At 40.0% G+C, this 12,938-nt stretch overlaps 1 protein-coding gene across 1 annotated transcript in view; it reads right to left on the reverse strand.

The window, feature by feature from the left end:
• PIGK (phosphatidylinositol glycan anchor biosynthesis class K) overlaps positions 1-12,938 on the reverse strand; it is a 96,772-nt gene that overhangs the window by 17,386 nt on the left and 66,448 nt on the right. The window contains exon 10 of the mRNA XM_081193851.1: positions 8,877-8,952. Within this exon, the coding sequence (XP_081049977.1) occupies positions 8,877-8,952 (76 nt within the window). The remainder of the gene's footprint in view (positions 1-8,876; positions 8,953-12,938) is intronic.

The following is a 12,938-nucleotide window of genomic DNA, read 5'->3' on the forward strand; positions in this document are numbered from 1 at the left end:
GAAAGGTTTTTTTGTCCGCGATTTGCCTCGCAAGACGAATTTCCCTACGGGCTTGCTTCGCAAGACGAAAACGTCTTGCGACTTTGTTAAGCCGTTTAAACCGTGCTTCGCAAGACAAAAAATTCGCTAGACGGCAAAAATTGCGGAACGAATTAATTTCGTCTTGCAAGGCACCACTGTATTCTTTTCACTCAATAGTAACTCCGATCTTGTGTGAGTTTGCAAATTTGACACGACTAGACCAGTCACCTGAGTGGCTATTTCCACAAGCTACCCTTCAGGCATACAGATGGAGCCAACTCTTTGGAGAAAGGGAAGAAAAGAAGATCAGCAGACAGAAGCTGAGAAAAGAGATGAAAGAACTGAGCGATGGAGCAGACACCTATTTGTCCAACTCCTTTCGGCCGAAGACTCCAGAGCAGCTCAGTCTTTGTACATTCAAGCCTGGGAGCTATGGTCAAATCTGACAGAGGCCTGCATTAATCCAGCCTGAGGCTCTGGAGCCAACCAAGCACCCCACAGGCCAGACAGGAGAGGCAACCAGACAGCAGAGGTACGGTAATCATGTGCTTAGATACAGTGTGCATAGCTACAACTCTTTTTTACATTTACTAATTACAGTAATTAAGATAGTTAATTATTACAGGATCAATTAATGAGGGGTCATTACCAAGAATGCAGTGTGTGTGGGCTGGGGAAACTTATCTCTTTCTACTCCAATGGGATCAGAAGTAAAATCACCCTATCCCCCCAACATGCAGCTAGAACGCTAAGAGGGAAAAGTTCCCATTCGTGCCAACGGGAAGATTTTGTTCCAGCTATGTGGAGGGGGGAAGTTTTGAGTGAGCTGATTCCCAGGAAGGATTGCTCTACCATTTAGCTCCAATTAATGAAAGGAAAAAGAGAAAAGTGTTACGTGGCCTTTGTTGTTACCTCTAGTTTGTGTGCAGGGGTGAATTAGAGCATGGGTGTAGCCAGGATTTTTGTTGGGGTGGCAGGAGTTTTGTGGGGGGCGGGCCAGAACTGACGTGATTGGTCAGTTAGTTAAGTATTTCTATTGTTTTACTTGATCTAGGAGGGGAAGCTGCCCCTCCCTGGCTACACCCATGAAATAGAGGGTGTGTGTGGAGTAGGTAAAGCAAAAGACCATGAGGAACATGGTCCTTGATCTTATGCACAGTCCCATAGTTGATTTATCTATGCCTAACCTTCATGTTAGCGAGTTCCTGGGGATGAAGAGAACTTTGCAACAATCTCTACCATCAGTGCAAGCTCCCCTTTTAGTTTAGAACTCTTACTCTTTAAAAGTGTGATTATGTTGGGATACTCTTTTATGATTGCCCAGTACTTTAATAATATGTTAAAATTACCCTTAATGCTTTATAATAAATTCATTCCTTTTCTATAAACTTTGGGTACACGTTTCTTGGGACCACACACACACACACACACACACCCCACTGCTTGATTTGTCTCCAGCTAAATATAGTTTCTAGGGGAGCATGTTTTCGAAACCCTGTTGGTGGCAGTTTCACATTGGTTCCCCAAACACACAGGCCTACCAGTCCCCATGTTAACAGAGGTAAATCTGTCAAGGGCAATGTATGACAAACCATGGTTTAGAGAGATAACAACAAGCCATCTGCTCATACATTCCTTCACCAAATCCACCCTCCATTTGTGTGAATCATTCAGTTCCTTAATGACTTCAAGGCCAGTATCAGGTTGAAGGAGGGAAGGGGTCTAGCAAGCTCCCTGCCTAGTCTTGGAGCTGCAAGGAAGCTTGACACTTCTCTTGTGATTAGCACTGCCTGTACCTAATGTTTCCCAGTGCCACCTGTCCCCCTGTAGGGTTACCAGGCCAAGCCACAAGGACAGGTAAGGGGTGCTGAGCAAAGCAGAGAAGCACCAAGCGGCTGAAGCCTCTATCTTTATGAGCCTAGAATGCCTCTGCCCTGCAATGTATTAGTGACTGCAACTACTTCTGTCAGTACTTTGATTGGAGTGCTGTGCAAAATTTTAATTACTTTTTTTTTAAAGCAAGGGGTAGTGGTGTTCAGGATCGCCACTGCTGGGCTCTCCACAGCACATGAAACTCTTGGGAGAGATCAGCTGGGGATTTGGAATAAAGTGTCACCAGCATGTTTGCAGAACTCAGCTCTATTTTTCCTAGTCACGTGAGGATTTGGAAAGGCTGAACCTTGTTCAATAATGGGCTGGATGGGCGCCAATAACTTGAAATCATTTATAAAAGGCAGCATATAAATTTTAAGCAAAATATCTCACAGCATGCAAGTTTCTAGGAAAAGAAGTATGCTTGCTGGGGGGGGGGGGGAAGCAGGCTAACATTGTGCTGGCAAATATTTAGATGGCCTGTCAGCAGTTGTTACTTTAAAATCATGTCTGATTTCTCATTCACTGATGTTTGAATTCTTCAGGGGATTTTATCAGTTTTTCCAAAGCATTTTACCTCCAGGTTAACTGTTATAACCAAAGCGTATCAGTGCTTCCATCTAGCTGAAACCTGTACTGCTTTTGTTCACTCATTAAGCTCTGTGCATGCTTGATTAAAGTTTTAAACACCCTTAACTGATTTTATAAGAGAGGAATAAAAATCTATAGTGTGCTAATCACCATTTTATTTTCAACAAATTGAAGTGAAACGAACCTATTAATGTGTAAACAAATGTATTCTGACCCATCTGTGTCGGTGATTAACAAAGTGGGAAGAAAGTGTGACTATTCCCCACCCCACCCCCAGAAAAACCTAAAATCTTGATTCCCAATTCAGGCTTTGAAAGAGAGGCTGATTATCTTTAAGCCAAATTAACCTCTGTTAAGAAATGTCAAGATATAATTTCTTTTAGAAATCTGTTTCTGTTCTCTCTCTCTCTCTCTCTCTCTCTCTCTCTCTCTCTCCTCTCTCTCTCTCTCTCTCTCTCTCTCTCTCCCCCCCCAATCTCCCATTGTAAGTAAATTCAGTCATTGAGTTGTACCGCTGATGCAAGCTTCCCAGCAGACGAACCCAGCAAATGCTGACAAGGTTAAAGTGGCAAGTACTAATGCATTCATGCAAGGCTGATGGACATCACTTCCCATTCATGTGCTTCAGTCTTAGGAGACAGGCATTCCATGCCCAGAAATCCTATCCTAATTTCTTAGTGAGGAAGATCTTCTATTAAAATAATAGCCCACCACCTAAAATATTGAAAGCAAGTTGTTAAGGTGCCAGCAGAGTTACTTTGCATCAGGACATCATTTGAATGTAGACAGACATGCACAATGATACGAAGATAAGTTTATACTCTAAAGCAGAATAGTAATATGCTTTACACTGAGAGCCTATACATGTCAATTCTGAAGAAGCCCCATTTAGCAGGTAATTAGTAGATGCATGAATTGCCGGTCTGAACCAAGAGGCAAAGGAAGAGGAGATCAAACACTGCTTCTCTGCATGGACCAAGGCTAGAGCAGAACTTCCCAGAAACACATTCCCTTATATGCTTATAGTGAATATATCACCCATTTTTGCTTAAGGGCTATCATCACCCTAATTACATTTTCCAAAATGGAAGCTATCTATAACCCCAAATATGCTGCCCTGAGACACCTGGGAATAATAATAATAATAATAATAATAATAAATTTTATTTATATCCCGCCCTCCCCAGCCGAAGCCGGGCTCAGGGCGGCTAACAACAATCAAATAATCAAACAGTAAAATAGTTACACAATCTAAAAATATTTCATTATAAAAATTAATTAAATCAAATTGATGGCAACCAATTAAGCAAAATTCTGTGCAGGTTGCCAGAGGAGGGAGTCAGGCTGCGCCCTGACCAAAGGCCTGGCGGAACAACTCTGTCTTGCAGGCCCTGCGGAAAGATGTCAGGTCCCGCAGGGCCCTAGTCTCTTGTGACAGAGCATTCCACCAGATTGGAGCCGCAGCAAGAAACAAATTTGATAGACAGATATGCCAGAATGTAGATCTGGATTGATCAACAATGAAGGTGTTGGGTGTACGTTGTTTGTATGTATGTATGTATGTATGTATGTATGTATGTATAAATAAATAAATGTTGCCATTTATTCATGTCACTTATTTCAAAATCTGACATGGTTCTTGGAACTGAAGCTACCATAAACGTAAGAAAGCATTATTTGCTAAATGCTGGTCGGCCTTGTTCAAAGTATATTTAACGGTATTTGTCAACCAGAATTTCCCAAACTTCAACTCCCATGTTACAGCAGAGAATTACCGTATTTTTCGCACCATAGGGCGCACCTGACCATAGGGCGCACCTAGTTTTCAGAGGGGGAAATCAAGGAAAAAAATATGATCCCCCCCCCCCCAGCTCTGGGAGCAGCGGACAGGCTGCAGGCAGCCTGTGCGATTCTCCCAGCCCTTCGTCCTGCTTTTGCGGGAGGTGGGGGAATTCCCCCACCTCCCGCAGAAGCCGTGCAACCCCTTTAAAGAGTGTGTGGCTTCTCCTGGCTTTTCTGGGAGGTGGGGGGATTCCCTCACCTATCTCAAAAGCTGGCAGAAGCTGCGCGCTCTTTAAAGGGTGCGTTGCTCCTGTGGGCTTTTCTGGGAGGTGGGAGAAGGGACTGATGCGGCCAGTCAGTCCCTTCTCCCTCCTGGGGAAAAGCCCACAAGAGCGCACGGAGCTTGTGTGCGGCTCTTGGGGGCTTTTCCCACCTGCCTCCCCCCTGCATTCGCTCCATAGGACGCACACACATTTTCCCTTGCTTTTTAGGAGGGAAAAAGTGCGTCCTATAGAGCGAAAAATACGGTATTTATCAAGTTCTAAGCTGTTTTCCAAGCTCTGCAAGAAAAAGACTGTGAAAGGATTTTTGACTTGGGTCAAATGTTGTCCTATCTCTAGGCATTTGAACACTGACAGCTCACGCTCTATATATTAATTAATATTTTTTAATCTGCGGAAATTAGACTTGATTTATTGCTAACTTTGAGGAAATGACTCATCATTCCCTTCATTTCTGATGTTCAGGCTATGAGTGTCATTGCTAATATAGTCAAAACAGCCACAGAAATAAGTATCTGCCATTAAGATTTCCTGCTATTTCATTATTATTTTTTTAAAAAACTGCATAGCTTTATGTGTGCAAATCAGATCAGAACCATGGCCTTAGGAATTCCGTTTTCCCCCCATCCCTGGCTTTGTTTTCCTGGAAAAACTGTTGCCTGGGAGAGCAATCAGAAAACAAATCAGCAATCAGCAAAAAGTCTCCTTTCCCAGTGCCCCAGTACAACCCATGTCACTTGCTCACCCCATGACTGCTATTTGTTCAAAACAAGTTGCGGGGCGGGGGATATCTTCGGCCCTACATATGTTACTGAACTACAATAATTGGCCATGTTTGCTATGGTTGATAATAATAATAATAATAATAATAATAATAATAATAATAATAATAATAATAAATTATTTTTGCTTAAGAGCTATCATCACCTTAGTTACATTTTCCAAAATGGAAGCAATCTATAACCCCAAATGTGCTGGGAGTTGTAGTTCTGCAACATCTGGAGGGTCATAGGTTCCCCACTCCTGATTTAAAAAGAAAACTAGAGGAGTTCCTATTAATGAACTTCCAATGACAATGAAGGGTTTAAAAATGGGGGAAGGAAGGGAGACATGGGCAAATCACTGCGGGATAAGAATGCACCACAGATTTGCCAAATAGATCTTTCAGTAACCCATCTACCGCAACCTGAACTCACTACCACAGAAAAAGGATTTTATACTGATACATGACTGCCATTTATTAGAGGTTTAAATTAAAATAAAATTAGTAGACCTGACACTGATTAAAACATACCCTTAATCAATAAAATTAATTCCTCCCAATTTCTAGTGATGTTATATTAGAAGGTCACAGATGTTATCAGATTCCGTTTAACTAAAATACAACCCAACAGCTGAGCAAGGCCACTGACTTAATTACAGCTTCATTTTAAAGAATGTCCTCAAATGGAGTCTCCCCAATATCAAGGTTACTGAGAAGAGATGTTTCAAAAATATCACCTGAACTGAACTCGCTACAGGCTTCCATCATACTACCGTGTTTACATGAAGCAAAAAGTAAACAATATTTTTCTGGGAATTTGATGGGGGGGGTTGTTGTTAAAAATGAAAAGTGAAAGCCAATAATAAAAAATTAAAAAATTTAAAATATTAATATCTGTCAGGGAACTGCCATCAGTACTGGAGGGGGAGAGCAAAAGCCAGAGGGATTCCAGAGAGCGTCCAGGGATCGGGAGGAGCAGCCCATCTTCTGGGGAAGAGAATCAGCGTAGCACCAGTGGAGAAGGGGGGCAGCGGGGGGAAGTGGTGAGGCGGTCTCATGACTCTTTGCCTGGGACCAGCGGGGAGATTAGGGTCCTCCGTTGCCCACACCCTCCCTGCGCAGAAGGCTTCCGCGGAGAGAGGGTAGGTGGAGACTAGGCTTCAAAGAACTTCTTTGCTGGAAGAAGTTTAAGAAACGCCCACTCAGGGATTCTGCCAGCGATTGAGTCAGCCACGGGTGAGTGGCTGTCCGGACAGAAAAAGGTTCACTTTGGCAACCCAGCCAGGTGTTTGCACCCAGCCGGGGAGATAGGTACCTGCTTACACACGAGCAACCCCTAGAACCATTACAATAGCAAATTAAAATAAATTAAAATCAAGTATTAAAATATAGGGAAACTCTTCAAAATAAAATTATAGGAATTCTTGTTTCGTCAAAGACATACTTGCTATGGCTTAGAACTGGGTTTGGCCCCAAAAGCTATTCTTTACTTGACAGAGGAAACCTTAAAAATAATGATCCATAATGGATTTTTACAACGAACAAACACAGTACAGATTTATTAGAAAAGTATGCTTGCTAATGATTTAACCATAGACCCAGCTGCAGTGTCACTTTCCAAGTGTTAAAATGTTATGACAAAAGGGGGCAATGTTCGGCCTAAACTGAAAAAGTGGTGATTTGGAGGCCACAATCCCACACAAAAGGTAAGCTCAGCAGTGCACTGAAAATGGGCTTCCGTTCAGTAATTTTGAGTTTATTTATTAGCTCTATGAACCAACCGTCGCCAGTAACCCCGGAGAGGTTTACACTGATAGAAATATGAAACAATACAATAAAATATGAATCAAATACAGTAAGAGCAATTCCATAAGTGTAATACACAGAAAAGAGGAGGAAAGGAAGCATCAAATTGTTCATCAATGCTTTTAAAAAAGCTGGCTATAAGAAACCATCTAAAAATTATTCACCCCATCTTCAAAATCCTGCTAGAAGGATGGATTGACCTGCTTCCTAAAAAAGTAAAATGAAGAGGCAGACAAATCTCAGAATGGAGGGATTCCACAGTTGTGGAGCCACCATGAACCTCACCATGAATTAACCCGGCACAATTTCAACCAGCAGCTATTTTATAAAGGTTTCCTTTCATAATATTTAGCTATGTATTAGTTTTATATTGGACTGGGCTAAAATACCCAAGCAAGAAGGTCAAATTAGACAATTTTGCCAAGACAATCTTGTAATCTGAGTAAGGGTTTGCTCGAGGAAATGGTCAAAATGCATGAAAACCACGTTTCTGATTCTGTTCAGTGAAGTATTTCATTGCAATATGGCACAAAGCAGCCAAACGAACCCACCGGGGCTGTATTACTTTCTTTGTGCTGTAAAAATATTACTGTGACATTTCATCTGGTCAACCATCTTAAAGGTTAATTCTGTTTCCTGTATCAGATATTCCTTTAGGTGAACTGTTCTGTGCAGTTCCTATTTACCTATTCCAAACAATCCTCAAACTGTTTCATTGCTCACTCTCACTGTTAAGAACATATTGACTTACTGCCTGCTCTGCTGTTTAATTCATTTATGCCGAGAGTCAGGCATGAAGACAGAATTTTAAATGTGACATTTGCAGGCTGCTGGGTCATTTGAAGCTCTGACAACACCAAGGGAGTTCCTGACATACAAACTGGTCCTGATTTCCAATCTTCCATGTTCTGAACACATCAGATATTCTTCCCGGAGGTGCAGATTTCAGCCTAAAGTTTTAAATTTCCTTTGGGTTTAACATCTTGCAGAAAAGGCCTGTACACTTGAAAGTTTTAAAATAAAGCCCTTGTTTCCTTTAAGCTAAAGCTGGCATTGCCTCCAGCGAGCAAATTCAACGGCAGGAAGCCACTTTGATTGACAAAGATATTTGGAAACAGACTTACAATAATAATTAATACCCAGAGGAAATTCTAAGCAACTTTGACGCTTGGTGGACTTCCATTTTTTTTCCTGTTGATCTATCCATGTTCAAAGACAGCTGCATCTGAAAGCCACAGCTGTAGATAATGGGCCATTTAGATGGCAGCAGCGGTATCTGGCCTAGCTGGGTAAAAGTTAACTGTGGTAGCAACTAGGATGAAATACCTATATGCAAGACACTCCTTTTTTGCAGTGACAGCATCTGAACTGAGAGCAAATTAAAAGTACTCAAGTTGGAGACTTACTCACATCTAAGTTCAGAGACCATTTTCCTGTTAAGTCTTGGTAACACAAGGAGTACAGATGTACATCGCCTTGAGTAAGCAAGTCAGCATGATGCAAACCTTTCTTAATAGAACAGATCACAAAAACCAGTAGTTCAAGTTTCCAACACAAGCTGGAGTCTACAGGGTACGGATTGCTTAGCCTCTTCTGCTGTGCTCTGAATAGTAAATTGCTATCTAAATAGAAATATATGCTCTTGTACAATTAAATATTAAATGGAATATAAACTAGTAAGATTACCAAAAGTGTTTTATTGCCAAAACTAAATACCTTACGTATTCTTGAGTATTAACAAAAGAAATAAAGCAGCATACCTGATGTATTATTTGTGCTACAGGAAGTTGTTCTGCATATTTTAATGCCTCCGTTGCTACTTCATCCACAGCACGGCTGGAAAAAAGAGAGATTTTAATCAGACACTGTAAAAATTAGGAAAAAGATAAAACCCAATGGCAACTCACTGCTTTTAGGCATACAAACCCAAGTCCCCAATCTATCTCAAATTGCACAGCTATTATTTTTAAATGCATTACATATTCGAATGCCATCCACTTCTTTTGAGCCTACCTCTCTCCGTTTTTTGGTCACGGTTTAAATTCTTCATAGCTATAATACTAGCTTTAAGTCTTTCTGTTCCACATAGAAATTTGCAAAGGTCAGGTCTCCTGAATAGCCCAGAGACTTGGGGAGCGCTACTGAGAGAAATGGCACAGGTTTCCATATTTCATTTGATTCCCATCCCACCCCCTGGCAATTGAAATGCAAGGAGTTGCATTCTGCACTCTAACATTCAACAAACTTGTGAATGAGATAATTTATAGAAATTGATTGTGTATCCCCCAAACTGATTGTTGGAAGGCTGTTAGAAAATGTTCTAGATAAGAACAGAAGTGTTTTAGGATGCACACCCGTTGAGGAAGGCAGAGAACATAAGGAAAGAATACTTGGCTGGTAAACCCAGCCAGGAGGAAACAATTTCCAGCAGTAAACTGGTGCAGACCCAAATCTGATCGGAATAATTTTCCAGATAGACATCTCATAACTCTACCTTTTCTCCAAAATAAAAGCTTGTTTAAACATGTGACTAACACCACATCTTGTTTGACTATCTTTTAGCTACTGAACTGTCTAAGTACCTGAAATTAAAAGTGGAAACCCCTCCCATTATTATTATTATTATTATTATTATTATTATTATTACTACTACTACTACTACTACTACTACTACTATACCACCCATCTGACTGGGTTTTTATTCCTGTGCCAGGACTGTGGGCAAGAACCCTAAATTGTGAAAACATCTTGAAATTTGCAATCCTTTGGAGGGCAAGAAAATAGGTTTCTATGTAAAATACAAGTGTCAAGGCTTTGAGAGAGACAAGTTAGTTGGAGTGAAGAAAGAGCAAGGCAAAGAAAATGAAAACCAGGAACAGTACACTTCGGACAATTTCTTTGTCCAGTCATTAACTAATCTTATTTCAGTGCCTTTGGGGTTTTATTTTTTCCTCGTATATAATTTTGGATTTGCCTACCACTCAGAAAAGAAACACCAGACTAGTCTCTCTTTAGGACGGTTATAGATTTTAAATGCAAGCACCAATCACGACTTTGGAACTGCAGTAATCAAGAGTAATGTGACTAACCACTGTGTGATTTCAAGGTAATAACTGCCATGATAATAGACATTCTTGCACTCTGATTGGCTACCAACTATTATTAGCCTACCAGGACAACAAGATCTGCATTTTGCATAGTTATTAAGAAGCAACAGTAGAGTGATTATGTAAATCAAGTGCTCACAACCAGAGTATAGAGAATTTCCACAGCTGTGGGTGGGAGAAGAGGAATGAATGCACAAACATTCTGGATTATTCATAAAATCAAAGCCATTTTATCAACATAATGAAGATATTTGAAAATAATTATAAAAATGTCTAGTGGTGTCTCAGTATATGAGAACCACAACGAGCCAGCAAGTCAGCTGCACAAATTAAGCTCTCCTGAGGTATATATAGAGGATACACACCAAAAAACTTAAAAAATATGCCCAACCCTCTTAAATATGTTGAATGTACACTTAAAATGACTGAGTCCTCAGTATGCCAAATTCAAAACATGCCTATGACTAACTTTCTATGGCCTTCTTATCATTGGGGGGGGGGGGGCGGGATTCTTGAAAGATCAGGACAACCATTTAATGGGTTTAGCGATTCATTTTCTAAATGGCCCCCATGCTGTTCATCTAGGAAACTAGGAAATCAATATTACCCACTGCACACTTCAATAATGTTGCCTGCAACTGGGTGTATCTGTGTATCATTCAGACAGAAGGGCACCACATTCAAGATAAAACTTTGCTTTTTAGTGTGTGCAATAAGACTTATGTATACCTAGTCCCAGGAAGATCACTGGCAGATGTAGTATCAATTATCCAGCAACAATGGATACATATGTTCCTCTATTCAAACTCACATCTTTAAACACTGTGCTTAGGGAGAAAATACTAACTGGACTTTCAAATAACATTCCCATGATCTTCAAAACAGTTGCTCTACAAACTAGAAGAAATTCTGAAAATTGCACTTGGCTGCAGCTGCCCGGAACATGTAAAATTACTATAAACAAAAAACTAATGGGGAAAACATGGTTTTGCCTTTTTTCAATTTACTTTGAACAACTGGCAGCATTAGGGGTATAGCCAATATACCCCTCTCTATGTATTGTCATTCCTTTTTTTCCTGACGGCAATAAAATCTTTACTAAAAATTCTGTGTGAGTGTGCACACACACACATATCAGTTTCAAGACAGGCATTTTTATAGGGTGCTATAAAAATCAAAATGAAGCTTTTAATTAGGTTTTTTTAAAAATAAAATGGCTATATATTCATTAGAAGTAACTATTTACATTAATGTCCTTGCTCTGCATTCCTGAAACCTAATCGGTCAATTTACTTTCAGGCTATTAACACATTTAGTTGCTTTAGAGATAAACAGAATGTATTCTAACATAGTGTCCCTAAAACAATATTAAAACATCTATCATTTATTTATATAAAAAAAACCTGTATACAGCTGTTCATTAAAAACCAGTGATTTACACCAACCATATACAGATACAATCAAAACAAGGTAAGAATTTAAAATCAGAGATCAACTATTGTCTGTTACAGAAAGATGTTTTCTTAATTGCCTGCATAGATTTGGTGGCATGGAAAAGTTTGCACCAATTATTTAAAGGCTTAAAAAGAAGGCACCTGCCTGACAAGTCTCCTTATCACAAGCCCATGCAACTCTGATCTCCACTGATTTTTTTTTTAAAGAACAAGTTCAGATGTACTTTCTAGTTGATGAGCCTTTTCAGTCAAATGAGCATCTGTTGCCTAAATGCCGCATGAATGAAGAGTCCGTTAATCTTGAAAGAGACTCCACAACCAAAATTGCTCATACTGCTGTATGAAAACCCACTGGAGGTGCATTTTAGCATAGCAAATGCTCACTAATAATCAAGAGACCTACAGAGAGTTTATGAAATCTGAGGACTCCCAGTGACTGAATTATGCCTCAGAACGCAGAACTATTCATTTGGGCAAGTACAGCTGGTTTAAATTATTTAGAAGCAACACCCCACAATATATCATTAAACTTTCCATATAACATTTTGTATATTTAGTTTACTTACAACTTTCACAAAATATAGACTTAATGAAGTTTAGCAGCAGCAGCTCTCCACAGTGTACTAATATTACAAGATCTTGCTTGAGGCCTGCTACATTCCCACTTGCCTTCACAATTATTTTGGCAAGGGACACAATTTATTTTTAGACTAATATAAGCTGCTGCTGCTTTTTTCAAATATGCCCCCATACCCTACAGATGCCAGTCTGAGGGAAATGTCTTAATGTAAGCAATTTGTTCCTTTACATTTAAATACATTATCACTCACTACTGTAAATCAACACGGAGAAAAACAGCTTATAGATAAAGCCTTTGACTGGTCTCGCCAAGAGCTGAGAGGTAGGTTTTAGGCAGGAATTTCAGAACAAGATAAACCAGAGGGTTATGACTGGGAAATAGGCATTGTCCCATACCCTAAACACTTTGTTGAAATGTGAACTGTTAACTGATTAAATGCTCTTCAGTTAATTAACTTTCTTGATTTAAACCGATTAATGCTATGACAACAAATACCTTTGACACCTCTGGTTCTATAACTGTATTCATTTTCATACCGAAGTTTATTTGTGAGTGCAAGAATCGAGTGTAGAAAAAGCAGTGTCATACCACTTTAAACAGTTATGCCTTCTCACAAAGAACCTTGGGAGCTGTAGTTTGCTAAGGGTGCTGAGAGTTGTTCGGAGACTCCTGTTCCCCTCA

This window comes from Podarcis bocagei (assembly GCF_964188305.1).
Source record: "Podarcis bocagei genome assembly, chromosome: 5".
Classification (NCBI taxonomy): domain Eukaryota; kingdom Metazoa; phylum Chordata; class Lepidosauria; order Squamata; family Lacertidae; genus Podarcis; species Podarcis bocagei.